The 19,097-nt window shown below is 37.9% G+C and overlaps 1 protein-coding gene across 5 annotated transcripts in view; it reads right to left on the reverse strand.

Moving 5' to 3' along the window:
• TTBK2 (tau tubulin kinase 2) overlaps window positions 1-19,097 on the reverse strand; it is a 129,048-nt gene that overhangs the window by 8,400 nt on the left and 101,551 nt on the right. For all 5 annotated transcript variants that reach the window (XM_020906747.2, XM_020906746.2, XM_020906752.2 and 2 more), the window contains 4 exons: window positions 16,171-16,387; window positions 14,043-14,254; window positions 11,690-12,278; window positions 1,444-2,717 (listed from right to left, as the gene is read on the reverse strand). In XM_020906747.2, coding sequence (XP_020762406.2) covers window positions 1,444-2,717; window positions 11,690-12,278; window positions 14,043-14,254; window positions 16,171-16,387 — 2,292 coding nt within the window. The remainder of the gene's footprint in view (window positions 1-1,443; window positions 2,718-11,689; window positions 12,279-14,042; window positions 14,255-16,170; window positions 16,388-19,097) is intronic.

Below are 19,097 nucleotides of genomic sequence, written 5' to 3' on the forward strand. Positions count from 1 at the left end.
TCCTGTTGAAGTTTAGTCCCATGGTCATTTCAAGTCCAATGTTTACCTTCGAACCTAAAAGAAACCCTAAGGCAAGTCAAAACTGAACTTACTTTAGGTAAGGATAGCAACTTCTGCTGAGTAATAATACAGATAGAACCTCACTTTAATATACTTCAGAAATTATTGTAACAGATGGAGGCCTATTGTGTTATCTAAAACAGGCATTTACATTTTCATGTAAATTTATTTTGATGTTCACTTTGCTTTTGTTAAAAGACTATCCTTTCACTACTTTAGGTAAGGACAGCAACTTCTGCTGAGTAATAATACAGATAGAACCTCACTTTAATATACTTCAGAAATTATTGTAACAGATGGAGGCCTATTGTGTTATCTAAAACAGGCATTTACATTTTCATGTAAATTTATTTTGATGTTCACTTTTTGTTAAAACACTATCCTTTCACTTTCTTTTCCAAGGGTTTAGACCATACTACTTTGTGAAAAGTGAGTAATGGCTCCAAGGAAAGCACTCTTAACTGGTTTATTATTTCCCAATTATTTTCCCCTCTTCAAAATAAAATCACTCCCTGATCAACTACAAATAAGAATATTTCAATAAACAAGCATACCATACAGTAAATATTAAGGCAATATCTTTATTATGTATGGTTGTATATATCATCAGATGTAGGGAAACTCCCTATAGGATTTTTAAAATTTAATTCATTATCATCAGATAAATGTAACTGTTATCAGGATTCATTCATCAAATTATAGACAAGTATTCTTATGGCCACCTCATGCGAGGAGTTGACTCACTGGAAAAGACCCTGATGCTGGGAGGGACTGGGAGCAGGAGGAGAAGGGGACAACAGAGGATGAGATGGCTGGATGGCATCACCGACTCGATGGACATGAGTTTGAGTAAACTCCGGGAGTTGGTGATGGACAGGGAGGCCGGGCATGCTGTGATTCATGGGGTCGCAGAGAGTTGGACACGACTGAGCGACTGAACTGAACTGAACTGAACTGATTCTTCCCTAGAACTTGACATCATAATGACATATGTTATAATGGGATTCTGACTAGACAAAACTAGAAAATTACCAATTATCTCGTTAAAATGGACTGGGGAAGAGAACCTTTGTCTCATGCTAATAAGCACTAAACAAAGTTCTTGACATATGCTACCAGATTTCCTCCTCCCAAAACAATTAAGCAAATGTTTTATCCATCTTTAAGATAAGGAAATTTGGGTTCATACTACTATAAAGTGGGAGAGCTAAGTAACTAGGCTCAAACTGAACACCTCAACTACACTGTGCTATACAGCTTGGGAAAGACAGGGAAGGAAGTAGATGATCAGAAGCAGGCAATGAAGAAATGAAATGTTTGACATAATCAAGCAGACCCAGAAATCAAGCTACACATTTAACAAAGGAGAGGACACAGCATTACCTGGCTTCTACTCCAGGCCTCATGGGTGGTTTTCCGGGTGGTGGCCGAGGCAAGAACTGAGATGGAGTTGAGCTGTTGACTTGATCTGTGTTGACCCATGAAACTGGTCTTGGAATTTTGCTCTTTCTGGACTGGGAGATGATGGGTGCCAGAAAGCTGTCTTCGGCTGACCTGCTCAGGTGTGATTCTGCAGCCAGTCTTGAAAAGGGGGTGAAGACTTCCTCCTCGGAAAAGGGAGCAGGAACAGTGGCTAATCTCTCCTCTAGCAGTTTATCAGAGGCACTTGAGAGGTCCCCAAGGAGAGACCTGAGTTGCCTTTTCTCCACCAGGAGCTTGACAAGGTCTGGCTGGCAAGCTTTCTTTTGGAGGAGCTTTTCTTTTGCAGAGACTGGAGAGGATGAGTCAAAAGTTGAGTCTATCTCTTGTGCTAGAACAGGGATTCGGCTGTGTCTAGTTACAAAGGATGACCTAACCACATCCTTCCGGGATGGGGGACAGTGTTCATTCTCTAAAACAGGGTTAAATAGCTCTCCATTTCTAGGGGCAATTTTCTCTCTCTTACCCTCTTGGTGCAAAAAAGTAGAGAGGTCTCTGGAATGATTTGGCAAATCTTCACCCCTGATGTCATCCTCCTTAGACATCTTACTTTTTTGCATTGCTGCCACCTGGCCTATCTGCTCTTCAACATATGGGTCAGTAACTCGTGGAGATACTTCTGAAGGTCCAACTGCCAGAAGCTTCATTATCTCATGATTTTTGTCTTGATTTGGCACCACACTAAAAGTCTGTGTCTTTGTCACATCAAGAGGTTCACTAGTAGCTGAATGATCCCTTTCCATTGTTACCAAGTCTCCTGGGAGAGGGGAGATCTCAATATAATGATGCCCTTTACTTAACTTCTCTTCTTCATTATCTGACCCTACAAGAATGCTTTTCTCTTCCAATTCCCTAGGGAGGCCCTCAAATTCTCTCACAGCTAGTCTGTTATGGTCAGGAAGGTCTTTTGGTACCAGGTCTTGGGATCTGTCATACTCTCTAATATTGGGTAACATGTCATGACCAATATGATCTATCTGAAGCCCCAAGTCTGTTCTGCTTCCTCCACTAGGCGGTTCGCCCTCTATCACAACCAAGCCAGAGAAGTTCTCCCTTGGAGAGTAAAGTTCCACAGTGGGCTCAATGGTATGAAGGTCTTTCTTTTCTGGCTGCTGACCATAATGAAAACTTCCTGAAGTCGACTGTGTAGATGCCACAGAAGGTCTTGGAATTGTAATCTGGAGAGAGAGGAGAAAAAAAATTAAATGCAACCATGTGGAATTATAAATGAGTTGAGATCTGACTGCTCAAATTCTAATTTTTTCTAAGAGGAACACAGATCCCAACTGGATTTGCCCAACTCATACTTCAGGTGATTAAATCTGAATAAAAATGCATGATACTCAAGCTCCCTACTCAGAAACTGTAAAGAGCAGCCTTCCTCTAAGTTCACCCCTGCTGCCTTTTCTTCAGCCTGCTCTGTGCCCTGAAGAGTGGCTTCTATTGCCTGCGCTGTCCAGGCTCCCCTGTCTTCTGACTTCTGGTTGTGTTTGCCCAAAGGGCAGCACCAACAGAGGATCAGAGAATCGGAGGGGAGAAAGATCTGGATGTTCTTTCTCCTGGCTTCCTCCCGAGGGCCTGCAGCTTTGGCGGTACATTCTAACACTCCTGGTCACAGGTTCTGTTACACGGCCCCCTCTCCTACAGATAGGACTATTTCCAGGTTCTGCTAACTGCCCTCTTCCTTGTCTTTCAGGACTCAGAAAATTGAATAGCTCCCTCTATTTCTGTTCCCACTGGCTCTCTTAAACTCTACCCACACATCTGTAAAAAGGTCCTTTCATTAAATTCTCTCCAAGTCCCTTTGAATGTCCCAGCTATTTCCTGCCAGAATCCAGATATAGGATCATATGGAAAAATTATTAGCAAATTATTTGAAGTTGAAAAACTCCAAATTTACATGCATTTGTTGTTCCCATAAATTCTGCCAATCAATATTACTGATATTTTCCTATAAGCAAACATGAAGATGTTACTAATGTTTTGTATCTTATTTAATTTTTTAAGGTCAAGTTTATGAAAAATGAAATTCTACCATCCTCCTACAGAGGTCATTTCAATTCTATATGAATAAGTTTCAATATTTAGTAAGAATGTCCTTTCTTAAGGACACCTACATCTTCAATTTAAAATGTGTAAGGAGACAGAAAATGTCAACTACATAAACTGGTAAGAAAAAAGCCTTTTTGAGAAAGTAATTCAGATCATTTAATGAAGCCCATTAAGCTCTAATAAACCTATGGAAATTGGTCTGATATCAAAGTGAAATGAATTTGGAGCTGTCACTGGAGATTTCACTTAGACCCCACCTCTAGTCCAATGACACTTAAGAGATCCATTTGGCCAGAGTCAGATAAGTTGTTTAGATATGTTTCTCTGTGTGTCAGGAATACCATTAGGTTTAAGAACGTGCAAAGCTTGCCCTAAGCCCAGCCCAGGGAGAAAACACCTAACTAATGTCCTGGATTAGCTCCTAAATGGAAACAGTGTCCTGCTAGGCTCTATCAGGTTAATTCAAGACAGGCTGAGCTCAGACATGAATTCTCACAATAAGCCCACACCTACAATGACCTTGTGAAAGAGGTAGTAAGTTCTATTGGTGCTGTCACCCTTCAGGAAGTCACCTTATACCTGTACCTCTCTTTCATTATACTAAAGGCAGATGGCAAATCTCTAATATTTTTTTAAATGACTTTGAAACTAAAATTTATAGTTATTTACTCTTCAAAATTTACTTTTTAAGACCCGAGAGTGATGGTGATAAGAAAAACAGATATGAAATCGTATTAAATACCAAATAACTGGGAGATGACTATATTTACATTCAAAATAAACCAAGTCTTTTCATTATTATATGTAATTTCAAGTACATTAGCCAAAATGAAATCAGCATTATTTACAAAAGTATCACTCCACTGGTCTAGGATTGAAGTTAGGGAACCAATGTACTTTTGAGCTTAATTCATCTGAATTCAGGATACATATGTATATATATGTGTGATGTGACAAAAGAGGTGATAATCTTGTATACAGAAAAGATACATGAACCACCAGACAGAAGAATTAATTTTCTTGAGAAGATTCTGAGCAATTATGATAAACTGCATAAATTACTGTCATATAATATTTATATAGCACTTTAATTTATAAAATATTCCTAAAATAATTTTTACTGATTCCATTTCATACCTGCTTGGTATTTTAATTGAGTGAGTACTTCTACTAACACAAATTTCACAAATGAAGAAAAACACAGTTTAAAAAAAAAATCAGGGACAGGATTCTAGGATTTTGAAAGTCTGTCACAGCAAAGCCTACTGACTTGTACTACACACTCTTAAATGAAATTTTGGAAACTAAGTCTCAGAAATAAAACAAAAAAATCCACAAAACATTAAGATGAGCCAAACCAAAGATCAATAGTTGCAGGCAGAAATAAAGAAAGCTAATTCTAAGTATACATGAAAACAGTTTCCTTAACATTAGACTATAAAGAGACAAAAGCAATTCCTATACTCGGGACATTCTACAATAGGCTAAATTAATGATCTGCCAGTAAGCCACATGCATCTTTTAAAGGTTTAATTCTCTAATTCACAAACATTTCATTAAGGCATGAATTTAAACATTTCCTTTCTTCGGTTCTCTAATTGTATCAGTATACCTTTCTACAGAACTAGAAAATGACCTCAAACTTTTCCATTTCTGTCATATTTTCTTATTTTTATTAAGGCCTAGTCCTGAGTGTGACTAATATCAGTCTCACTACTTTTTAGTTCAGTAAAGTAGCCTCATTATTTTACAGTTACCCAATGTTTAGAACTGGCCACACAGCAAGAGACAAACTGCAAATCAACTATTTGCATTTTAACTTACAAATTATCCTTTTCCTTTCCTCTCATTCAAGGATAGTAATGCTATTAAGATAATAAAAATTGGGTAAATTCAACATCCATACCAAATAGTCTCTCTTCCAAATGAAAGTAATGTGGTATATGAAATATCTATATTTCATTGTGCTTTTCTAACAAGTAATTTAGAAGTGACAGAGGTAGGAATTTATGGGTTCCTACTACAGGAACAATAACTGAGTTATAGGAACAAATTCTGGGCCTAATAAAGAAATTAAATTTTAATCATTCAAATTTCTTTGGGCTATTCAAATTTCACTGTAGACTTCTTTTGTTTAAAGCATCTTTATATATAATACTTTACACAAGTGCCAAAAACTATGAGTAAAAGTTTTTTTAGAAATCCCAGAAAAGACAGATTGAAATAAGTATTTCTTGGCTGGCCTATAATTATGTATCGCACACATGGCTACAGGATTTAATAGTCTTCAAGCCCCTTCAGACAATATTGGAAGACACTTTTGGGATAAACAGAGTCCAACTATCCCCAACTTCCACAACCTAGGTTTCTATCACAGCATCTGTCATATTTAAATAGTGAGAAGACTCACTGGGCTTTGAATTCTTGATCCCTAGCACAGTACCAGACACACAGGAGATGCTCAGTAAAGGTTGAACATATGAGTAAATCAACACTGGATGCCTGGGTTCCTTCCATGAAGCCTCTCCTAAGTGACAGTTCAGTCTTTCATTTGAACAATTCACAAAAGGGGTTTTTTTACTCCCCAAATTGGTCCACCCAGTCTTTAGACTTTTCTGACTGTTCATGGATGAAATTACACTATCATATATATATATATATGTATATATATACATATCATGTATAGTTATATACATATAATACAATGTATCGTGTGTGTGTATATATATATATATATATATATATATAAATATAATTCTATAGATGTAAACTCACAGAAACAAAACTTTTATACACTTATAATGACCCAAATTTCTAGATCAAAAATAGAAATCCATGGTCAGACAGAGGACATTTAGTTACTCCCTAGTTAATGCACAAGCATTCAACTCCCACAAAATCCATTTCAAGTTGTGTCTGACTCTGCAACCCCATGGACTGTAGCCCACCAGGCTCCTCTGTCCATGGGATTCTCCAGGTAAGAATACTGGAGTCGGTTGCCATGTCCTCCTCCAGGGGACATTCCCGACCCAGGGACTGAACCTGCATCTCTTATGTCTCCTACATTGGCGGGCAGGGTCTTTACTACTAGTGCCACCTGGTAAGCAATCAACCAGGTGGCAATCAATCCAAAAAGTTTTTACCTTTCCATACTATTAAAGGATACATCAATCAACATATTACATGGCTCATTCACTTTTCAGTGGAAACTCTGAGTAACTCTCTGAGCTTTAATATAGTCACTCTAGGTGTACAAGGGCTCCAAATATTCAGTGGACACTGGAAAAGTCACATGAAGCTACTATTTCAGGTAAGCTGCACGACTGAACTATCTCTCATGTCTTCATTGAGATTTTCACAATTCACAATGCAAGCCCTCATATTTGACTGAACTAATTGCAAAGCCTCCTCACTGGCTGCTGCCCCAGCCATTCTCTCTACATGGCTCGCAAAGACCATGTTACTCCCCTCCCTCAAACCTGGCAGTCTCTTGTCCTGCAGCCCATATACCTCAGCATGGCAGGCCAATGTCCTTTATCACCTGATTTGTGCAGCTCATCTTCAGCTTCCTTCCTTTGCCCTACCATTCTGGCTTACTTATTTAAATACTCTGAATTTTGGTCTTTCAAGCCTCTGTGCCTTTGTACACACTGCGATCTTTGCTTGACACCCCTGCATCTCCTTCCAGCAAACTTATCCTTCAAAGTTCTCTTGTTTTTGAAAGTAATGCATCTTCACCATGGCAAAGACCCTGATGCTGGGAGAGATTCAGGGCAAGAGGTGAACGGGGCAACAGAGGATGAGATGCTTGGATGGCATCACTGACTCAATGGACATGAGTTTGAACAAACTTTGGGAGGCACTCAGGGAAGCCTGGTGTGCTGCAGTCCACGGGGTTGCAAACAGCCAGATGCGGCTTAGTGACTAAATAACAATGGTAAATAAAATCAGAAAGTAAGAGACAATTAAAACACCCAACATTGCATGCTCCTGTCCTAGGCAGATTTATCTATATTCTCATTTGTGTACCCAGCTCCACCACAATCATCTCATGTGGTTTAAGGTAACTGTTTAGATTCAGGTCTTCACTGTCAACCTAACAGGGTGGTACCATTGTTTATCCCTAAGGTATAGCACAAAACCTGGAACTTAGCAGACACTTAATCAACTGAAGGACTGAAAAGAACAGAATTAAGGCAATGCAATCAACTGCTGACCTGAATCTCCTAGTACTGGTGTTAGTAATTCCTGTAACACTGTCAGAGTAATCCTTTTAATAGATGCTGACAGACAGATTACAAAAATATTATATGACTCTTGTCCTCTCCCTCCCTGTGCATTATTTTACACCCCCAACCCCTGCTTTCTTCTTCTCAACGTCTGAGAAAAAAGTCAATGAGTCAAGTTCTTCAGTGTATTACAGTCCCCTGATATGAGGAAAGGTTGGTCTGTGTGACTAATAGAATATGGCAGAAATGATGACTGCCCCTTCTGAGATTAGGTTATAAAAGACAGTGTGGCTTCTACCTTGGTGGAGGGTGTTCTCTCTACCACCAAGCCTCCCCCATCTCTGTCTCTTTCTGTCCTCACTGAAAAAGCCAGCTGCCATGTCAAGTATGGAAAGCCTGAGTGGTGAGGAACTAAGGCCTCTGGCCAAAACTCAGTGAGGAACTGAGGTCTGCGAACAACTAGGTGAATGGCCCTGGAAGTGGATCTTCCCAGCCCAGTCAAACCATATGATGATTTTCCTGGGTAATAGCTTGGTAGCAACCTCATGAGAAACCCTGAGCCAGACCTGACAGACTAAGCCACTCCTGTACTTCCAACCCTCAGAAAAAGTGTGAAATGACAACTATTGTTTAAATAGTATTCTTACCTGGAAAATTCCAGGGACAGAAGAACCTGGAGTGCTACAGTCCAGGGGTTGCAAAGAGTCAGACACAACTGAGCTAACTTTGGAGTACTTTGTTACATAGCAACAGGTAACAGATAGGTGGTATTATTATTCTCCAGTCACATTTACATTGTTTGCAAAGTAAAATGAAGCACTGTCTTTCTAAAGGACTGTCTAGAACCAAGAGATCATGTGGTACAATCTGGCACGATATTCTGTAAGGAATAACTCTTCCATTTCCACATTAAGACCCAAGTCCAACTTCTCCCGACCAACAATGATTACCCAACACCACATGAAACTGGTCACCTTCTTTCCTGCAATCACTGCCATTCTGGTCCAGTAGTCAGACCTCTTTCAGAGCAGTTATTTCAGTTTCCTTCTCTACACTTGTTCATTTATGCCAGCTTAATTTTGCCTCTCCATTTGCTAATCAAAACATAATTTAATATCTTTTCTATAAACCAAAGCTTAGTCTGATTTTACTCCCTGTAAATCTATATTGTTCAGCATCTTTTTAGAAATGATTAATAGGGTGTTCAACTTCATAATCATTTACCCAGATGGGGAAAAAATCTAATTTCCAAAAACAACTCCAAACCAATTTATTTTCAATCTAGCAAATTTATCCATCTTTCAAAATATATTATCTAAAAATTTTATACATGCTATGTGATAACTAGTGGTTTCATGTGTATGGATAAGGAAAGCCCTAAACAAAGTTCATAAATCTGTGCTAAGAAACAGAGAGAATTAAAGAGAGCTGAAGTTCTCATCAGTTAATTTAATATGCTAGCTATACTTGTAATACAGATAAACTTTGCATTGCCTATTTTCATAGTTCTTACATATTTTAACATATAAGGACATTTTCCTTTCACATCATCATAACAAACAAGCAAGCTTGAATGAAAAAGATATAAACTGTTTCCCATCAGGATATGTCGTAATATAAAATATTCAGATAGAACGATAAAGTGTGTTTTATCATACTACCTAAGCCAGAGCATATAAACAAAGCTACAAAAGATCTAGAGAGACTAACTGGTAGTACTCCCTATCTAATATGTCTGCAGTTAAGTTAGGGAAGTAATACTATCTACTTGCAAAAGTAAACTCTGAATGTAGGTCGCAAAAAAAGAACCAAGATATATTTTTATCCCAAGCTCCCCAAAATGAAGAGAACGGTAATTTCAGTACCTTAGACATACTGTACAATTGATGCAGTTTATATTTAAGAGACCTTCAGTTAAAAAAAAGATTTTTATTTAAAGATATCTATAAATAAGATCAAATGCATACTATCAAATATAATATACAAGTCTTTCAAAAGCTTGATAGAGAAAACACTGCAGATAGTGTTAAGAGAATCGTGAGAACAATTTTAATGGACAGAATAGTATTGATGGGAGAGAGTAAAAAACACCAGGTGGAAGGGAGCCAAGGCAAGTCTTTATGAAGGGAAGCACAGCAGAATGCTGTTGGAAAAATACTTGAGCAAGTGAGTATATAGCTAAAAGGGTCAAAGAAAAGAAGAAACTGAATCTGGCAAGGAGGAAAGGGGGAATGAATGGAAAGAGGTAGCAGGGAGGGCCGTGGAAAAAAAAACAATTCAGGGAAGGGAGGGTCCACCTCTAGCCCATGGGTACCTTTGTACAATTTGGAAAAGGATGCCCCTCAAAGAGGAAACAGCCCTACACAAAGATGCACAGTTCAGCCTGCAAAGTTTGGGCCAGATTTCAGCCCCAACTTGTTCCCTTGGTTAGGTCACTTTATGCAGTTAATGACTTGTAAAGAAGGAAAGACTGACTAACTCTGATGAAGAAAGAGACAGCATTTATTTCTCTATTTTGAAGTGCAGGTAAATGCCTACAGAGCTGTACACAAAATCAAATTTTGTTGCCCTTTCTTAGTATCTTACACCTGCATGTGTAGTTCTGGTCTAACCAAAAACATTTCAGCTTTGGGAACAATGCTGTTACTGGTGAGCCGGAAGAGATGGTTGCTAGATGATTGTGGCATTTAAGGAAACCTGGTACTCCACCCATCTAAGCAGATATACCTGCTCTGGCCTGAGATTTGCATACAGTTCCTTATTGCCTCTGGATCTGGCTCTTGTGGGTCTCATATAGTCAGAGGGCACCAATGCTTACTGATAAGAACAGGGTAACAGGTATCCCCATCTAAATGCCCAGACTTAGTGCAAAGAGTAGAGTTTCCTCAAAATGTTCCTTTGAAGGACTGTATCACAATTATCTTCAACAGGTTCTCACTCTCCCAGACCTCTTGAAGCAGAAGCTATGAAAGTGAGGCTGGGACTCTATTTTGTCAACAGTGGACATTAAAGGTGGAGAACTACTATCAAAATAAAAATTAAATGTGGAAAAAAGGTTGGAAAACCACTGTTTAAAAGGAATGTATAATGAGAGAAATTTCTGAGTGAAGGTTATGTAGAAGAAACAAAAAATGATACCTAGTAACAGTGTACAGTATAAAGTATAAACCGTGAATGGTTAAATATATGCCATCTTCATATAAAATATAAAAATTTCTAGAATTACAAATTTTAAAAAATCATTATTATATATATGCACATAGACACTTCTTGGGGTCTAATTATGTTATTCTGAAATTAGGTTATAATGACATTTCACATATTAGATTGCTTATCCTATCAGAAAACCACCACACTTGAGAAATTTCACATTGGGAGATTAACTACAGAACTTAGCCCAGACATCATTCCCTTACAGTGAAAGTGAAAGTTGCTCAGTTGTGTCCCACTCTTTGTGACCCCATGGACTATACAGTCCATGGAATTCTCCAGGCCCGAATACTAGCGTGGGTAGCCTTTCCCTTCTCCAGGGGGGGTCTTCCCAACCCAGGGATTGAACCCAGGTCTCCCACATTACAGGCAGATTCTTTACCAGCTGAGCCACAAGTATGGAAGACACAAGCTGGAAGCCCAACAATACTGGAGTGAGCAGCCTATCCCTTCTCCAGCGGATCTTCCCAACTCAAGAATTGAACTGGGGTCTCCTGCACTGCAGGCGGATTCTTTACCAACTGAGCTATCAGGGAAGCCCCATTCCCTTATACCCATGTGCCAAACTTAGGCCTCCACTGAGAAATCTTAGGTGATAAACCCTTTTTTAATAGCACCTCGAGTGGATGACAGAAAAATGACAGGAGCAGCTAACTTACCGCTGTAAGGGGTCCTTCTGCTTGTGCCTCCATTGGACTTGTGGGTGTCACTGTAATAAACTGACTAGCAGCTCCAGCCTGGAGTTCTAGCCGATCTGTATATTGCTCTGAAGCAGCAGTGGCAGGGCACTCCCCAGAAAGCACAAAGACCACACCTGAGGTTTCCTTCTTTAAATGATCATTTTCTGCCCAAGGACACAATTGGAGCTTTTCATCTTGAGGCGACTCTTCTAAGACTTGGAGGACTTCGGGCTCCTCATCAGAAGGGCTTCCAGTTGTTTTATGGCCTAGAGCCTCATTTGTCCTAAAGTCCTGAAGGTCCTGTTCCTTGTCCACAATCACCCATTCTTTGGAATCCACCTCCTGCTTGCAGGAGCTCAGGTTAACGGCTACAAATCCATTGCTGCCACCACCGTCTGCCTGCTCAGGAGTGTTGGCAGAGGCAGGCTTGGAAGCATCTGGAAGATATTCTTCATCATAGTGCCAGATGCGGTCAGCACGGGACACAGCTGGAACACACGGCTTATGAAGCACAGCAGGGAGAGTAGATTCTTTTCCTGCACTAGGATCTTTCTGCATTTTCTCCAAGCTTAAGAAAATGAGTACAAGTTACTTATTTGTCTTAGGGAAAATACTTACTATATAACCTATATGCTCTATACAGAACTAATATTTACCAACAGATGAGAAAAAACAATACGGATAAAGCATTAGAAACATTTCACAAGTTAATAATGCTCTTCCCCACCTGTCATGATCCTGTTTTGGAAGACAGAGCCAATGGGAGGAAGATGACTCTCCTTTTGCCAGGCAGGAGAGAATCTTAACCAGGTTAACTAGGGTGACTTGTGTGATCCATTTCATCTTTGCTTTGCCAAGGCACTCACACTGCCCTCTTCTCTCTGCTCTGAGGGACTAAGGGGAAACTTAACAGGGGCTTCTGCCTCAGCAGAGGCCCTACAAAAAGGAAATGAGGACGCCAGTATGCATCAGGCAAATACTTTCTGAACTTGTTTTGTCTTCAGAGAGGTATATAAATGTATATTCATTCAAATAAACTTCCCCAAAGACAGGGCTAGGCAATGAGACTGGTGGTATTTGGCTGCACTGGCTTCTGAGAACTGCTCTCACCTGCAGGGAAGCAGTTGAAGCAATACCCTGTTCCTCTCCTTAAGTTTGTAATCAGGTGCTTCACTTCCTTCCACTGTTCCCAACTCATTCTAGGTTTTGGCTTGAGTTCATTTTCTCGGAGTACTTCTGTTCTCAACTCTGTCTTGTCTCGCAGCTCTTCCCTCAGCATGGACCCTCTTTTAATTCCATTCTTTTGGCAGACTAATTCTTTCCCAAACTAAGCTTTTATCCCTATCACACTTTATTTTTACTCCAAATCTCATGCACAACTGAAAATGTTTAAACACTGTCTCAGCACATCCTTTTGATTGCATTACCGTGTAGCCACAAGCTTACATCACATAGCTGTGAGAATGAATGAGTACCATGTGAAGAATACACAGTTGTGAAGTACTGCTTAAATGGAAGCTAGATTGGACTAGGCCAGAAGTGGCTGAACTGTCTTCAGACACTGTAACTATTATGTTAGTCAAATACATGGTACTTCTAACCTCATATTTCATTACTGATAGTAGTCACCAGGGATATATATTGAAGGATGTTACTATTATTAAAGCCATTCAAGTCTTAATATTGCTAAAGCCTTCTATAATTCAAAAATATATCTGAAGTTCTTTTCAAAGTTTTGTTTCATTTTTTTTTTTAATCACAAATGGAGATAATGGGCCTTATAACCATGAACTACAAACAGTGGTTACCTATATATATAGCTCTCATCTTTCCTTCTGTCTAGGTAGAATGATAAACATTCACATCGCTTTTTCCTACAGCATTTATTCATAGAAAGCTTTCATTGAATTGAACTGCCTATAACTTGTATATATATTACTTTTCCCCCTGCTTCATGTACTGTTCCACCTTCTTGCCTATTGCCATCTTTCCTAGGCCCTCTCAACTTACACTCCTCCATTCCAATAAGAGAGATCACCTTCCAAACAAAGCCACTTCAAAATGTTCATTTAATCCTACCTAGTCTTAGGAAGTTACCAGCTCCCATGGCCAAAGGCTCTATGTTACAGAACTGGGAACAATATTAGAAAGAAAGTCACATTAAGAAGGAGAATGTTAATTAAAAAACATGGATGATGATGGCACCTTTATCAAATCATTATCAAAGCATTACAAAAATGCAAGAACTCCTTATTTGAAAAATTTTACATAATAGAAATTAATAATAACAATAGTATTTTAGTTGCTTTGAAAAAAGAAAAATTATTTATACCAGGTCTCAAGAAACTTGTCAGTATCTGGCTTTGGTTCCAACGCTAGGCGTTTCTCCAGCTCAAAGCTGTGGATAGAACGTAACTTTCGCACCAATGGAACATCTCTGTCTGGCTGAGTAATCTCTGAGCGGACACGAACTGGGGAACCGAGGCTTGGAGCATTCAGAATACCATTTGCTTGACCATGGCTATTTTCCTCTTCAGTAGCAGCCTAGGCAAAACATTAAAGAAAACCATGAAAAACATTCTAGTCACTATACATGGTAGGAATCATTGAAGTCTTTCAATGTAAGCAAGTGTTTGAGATATTTTTTCAGAAGATTAGGATATTTTGGATAGTTTAATTCATTACTACTAGTCTATTAGCCCTTTATTAAATAAGTTTTCTAAATTTATTCTCAGATTCAGTATTTTAGTGTTTTATATTTTGGTGAAATAATGCCATTTGTAGCAACATGGATGGACCTAAAGATTATTATACTAAGTGAAGTAAGTCAGATAGAGAAGACAGATGCTGTATGATATCACTTTTATGTGAAATCTAAAATATGATGCACATAAACTTATCTATGAAACAGAAAGACTCACATGCAGAACAGATTCATGGTTGCCAGGGGGAGGGGGTTGGGGGAGGTGGAGTGGTAAGCTGGGGTTAGTAGATGCAAACTATTATGTATGGAATGGATAAACAACAAGGCCCGACTGCATAGCACAGAGAACTATATTCAGTATCCTATGATAAATCATAATGGTGAAGGATATTTTAAAAAGAATATATATATATATGCATGCATAACTGAATCACTTTGCTGTAGAGCAGAAATTAACACAACATTATAAATCAGTTATACTTCAATTTTTAAAAAATTTTTAAAAATGAGTTAAAAAAGGAAAAAATAAAAGAACAGTTTGCTCCCAGGAATTCCTGGTGGTTCTGTAGCTAGGACTCAGAGCTTTCACTGCCTTGGGTCCAGGTTCAATCCAAGATTGGGCAACTAAAATTCCTGCAAGCCACATGGACAAAAAGAAAAAGAACAGTTTGCCTCTGGTACCATACAGACAGACAGAGGTGACACTACAAAAACCTGACACCAACTTCCTGACTACTTTTCACTACTTATTCCTGATTACTACTAGTCCAGGAAGTTCTCACCAACAGCCAGACACACAGGGCAGCACATCACATCAACAGAGAATGTTTCTGCAAATGATCCTCATATTCTGTCAATTTTTAAAAATTACATAGTTTGAAAACATAGTATGTATTGTGCAAAGATAAGCCAAGCTCCTCAGAAGTGATCACAAAGATTCTTTTTAGGATATATTTCCCATTCACAAAGAATGACTAGCCAACTTTCTATCAATCATGTTAACAGATATCAGCTAGGAGTCTCATTTTACACCTATAAATGTTAACCTCCTTCCCAACTAAATCATTATTAAAAAAGAAGAAGTACCAAAAAACGAACTTATTTATAATTCACTGTCCCTCCATCCCATTTATCTTCGTCTTATTGTCCACAAACACAGAAATGACTGGAAATTAAAACTGAAGAGAAATTTAGGAACACTCTACCCCAAGATAATATACTAAAAATTATTTAATTCAGAAATCTGTATCTCTCCCCATACTTACAAGTGGACCTGCTTCCAATTCTAATGAAGAAAAAATCATGTTACTTATTTAAAATGCACTTTGTCAGTTCATGACCAATTTGATGCTTTCCACTTCCAACCCTCATTTCCTCTCCTCCATTTGAGACAGTTTTCAGAATGAACACTCAGACCTCCATTGGTCTCCACTATGGAAGAGGGCCAGAGTCTTGCCATTTTATTTGAAAAGACCATTAAATTCTGTTCCATAGATGTATCTTCTTTTAGACTCTGCCTCTGGTTATTTTTTTTAAACTACCTTTATCTTCCACAAAATATAAGATGAAAAATTTTTAATGTCCACACCTGAGTGCAATGGGCAAAACTAACCAAAAAATACTGCAATCATTAATATAAATAACTAGCAACAGAGTGTTCTACTTATTCAAAATTGTGAATCATGATACTCTGCTAAACCAATAGGAGAAAAATAAGACAGAGATAGATATCATTTCCTATGCAAGAAATACACACCTTACAAATCCCAAGCTTTATCTTATTCCTGTTGGTATCCATCTCTTCCCAGACATCCTTCTCCTGGGGACGAGGGTGTCCCAGAGACCCAGGCAATTTATCTGGTGACACACCAACAGGGATGCCATTTTCTCCATCACTAAGCTGTTCATCTGGAAACACCTCATCTGTATTTTCTCGAAGCATGTCTCCTGGGATGGGAGTGGCATTGGCAATTCTGAAAGTGATAAATGAAAAAAAGGAAGAAAAAAGGACAGAAGTTTAAAAACACCAGAATCAAAAATTACTATGGGACTATCCTACATTTTGTTTCTAGATTTAAATGATGAAGTCTATACATAATTAAGAAAGAACAAAACAAAAGCCCCAGAAACTTAGGGCATGCCAATTCTACAAAATAAACTGCACTTTGATCAACAGAACTTTCAAGCTGATTTAAAAACACAAATTCTGATACAATAACTCTCTAAGTTAGCAATCACTTTAAAAGCATTTATTTTCTATTGACTGTGACTTTTAATATATTCTATCTATTCTTAACCTATTTTTCTTAGAGAATAACAAAAACTATAAACAGAAAAATGTTGTGTTATGATTCTTGCTTTTGAGGTGAAATAAGAAATTTTCTAACTATACAGTTCATATGGTTCTGTATGAACTGACTAGGAACAAGACAGAAAATACTAATTGGCATTTGTCTGTATGTTCTTTCAAAGTAATTTCATGTCCTGTTTACATAGTTGGTCATCACTCCCCAAGACTTCTGGTCCATGAGGGACTTTTCCAGTTCTCAGTTTTAACTCACTAAGCGATCAGGTCCCTGCTGGGTCTGATATTCTGTAACTAGTATGTTCAACTTTATAGACTATAGTTTTTTTTTTTTAATATTGCAGACTGAACATAACATTTAGCACACAGCAAAACATTTTCTTAGAGGGATCTGCAACATCTAAAAGTAGGAAAAAATGCCTTCAGCAGATAATACTGACACACACAATTATTATGAGTGGGAAAACAGATGTCTTCTTAGTGAACCACTCTAAAGGCCCAGGTGTTATAAATATGTAATGCTGTGAGAATAAGAAAGATATATGCGACAGGAGCACATGGCCTGTGTTTGCAGGCAAGGTATAAATTATAGAAGCAGATTAGGGGTAAACATTAAGAAGATATACAGAAGAATTGGATGGATGTCAAGACAAGTAATGAGACTGGACATCCTTTTCATGCCCTTTTCCATAATACAAGGTAGAGGTTGGCAAATTAGGGCCTATGAACTAAATCTGTTCATCTATTTGTGTAAATACTATGTGTGGCAATGCTCATTTGTTTGGCAAATGCTCATATGTGTGGCAATGCTCATAGGCATGCTCATTTGTTTCCATACTGGCTATACTATTTTAGCACTGCAGAGGCAATGGTGATGGGGACAGACAGCAGAGCCCACAAATATTCATCTGGCCCTTAGCTAACAGGTAAGGCTTGCTGACTCCTGATCTAAAGCATCCTCTTACCTTCTACACCTTCTCCCTCTATGAAGAGCTAAGAGTTGTGGGACATAATTATCAGTTTTTCTCTTTAACACTGATTCTCTAGGGATTTCCAGGTATTCGACCATATCATTTGCAAAGAGAGAAAACTCAGAGGTCAGCGAACTTTTTCTTGAAAGAGTCAGATAGTAAATAGTAGGCTTATGGGAGTCTAATACTTTGCAAGCAAGATGGATACTAAAATGAGTAGACAAGTGTATGATGAAAAATAAGTATATTCAAACAGCCTCAAAGTATCCTGAGTAGTAAAACACAAAGGTAAAAACAGCAACTTTATGGTGAAAAAACCTAACACCACCTTAGCCAGATACCAACATTAATATCATCGGTAATAAGGCATCTTGACATTACGTATCTCCTTTTTTTTTCATTACATATCTCCTTATTCAATGCTATCAATTTTCCCCTTATCTTGGCTTTAAATGTATCTCACAGATTCTGATATGTACTGTTTTAGTTATCAATATTTTTCCTATAATTTCAGTTTCCATTCCTCCTTTCACCCTAGAGTAGTTTGATATAAGGTTTTTAAGTTTCCAGGTGGAAGGGTCTTTGACACATTTTTGTTAGTAGATAATACCTGTTTCTATTACAGTGTGATCAGATAATGTAACATTTCTGCTTTGTGGAACTACTTTTGTTTGGTGACCTGATAACTGATCAATTTTTATGAATATACCAGGGGCATTTGAGTGGATGGTGCTATCTCTATCATCAGGGTATAGAAGTTGAAAAATATGCCTAAGATCTACCTTACCATGGTGGTATCATCAATTTCTTTATTCTTCATACAGCTGAATTCAATCTTGAACTCAATTATGAACAGACTGAACTGTATTACAATCTCCAGTTACTAGTGTGTTTCTTTGTATCTTTGAATCTCTGGTATTTGTGGCTTTCTAAAGATTACTGCGATGATTCTGGTGACTAAATATTAATACTATGTCCCATTTGTGAATTGTGACACTTAGCATTAAAAGTACCCCTCCAAAAAAAAAAAAATAAAAGTACCCCTCCATCTCTATAACTTTTAATGTTTTGTGTGTGTGTTTTTTTTTTTTTACAATGCTACATTGTTTTATATCAGGATTGCTATTTTCTATTTCCATTTTCCAGTTTTATTTTTGTCTATCCCCTTCGGAAACGTGTTTTTCTTAGTGTATCTCTTGTATACAGCAATGTAAATGGAACTAAAAATCTTTTTAGTAGATGTGCCCATGCATATTTATTTTGATGTCTGTTAAGTTTGGTCCTAATCCTATTATAATATTTTATAATTATGTGTATTTTGCTATATTCTCTATAAGATAGGCACTCTTTGTACTTTAAAACTTTAAAAAATATATATTTTAGAAGGTTTGCCTTTTTGTTTTAATG

Source organism: Odocoileus virginianus, chromosome 6 (assembly GCF_023699985.2).
Source record: "Odocoileus virginianus isolate 20LAN1187 ecotype Illinois chromosome 6, Ovbor_1.2, whole genome shotgun sequence".
NCBI lineage: Eukaryota > Metazoa > Chordata > Mammalia > Artiodactyla > Cervidae > Odocoileus > Odocoileus virginianus.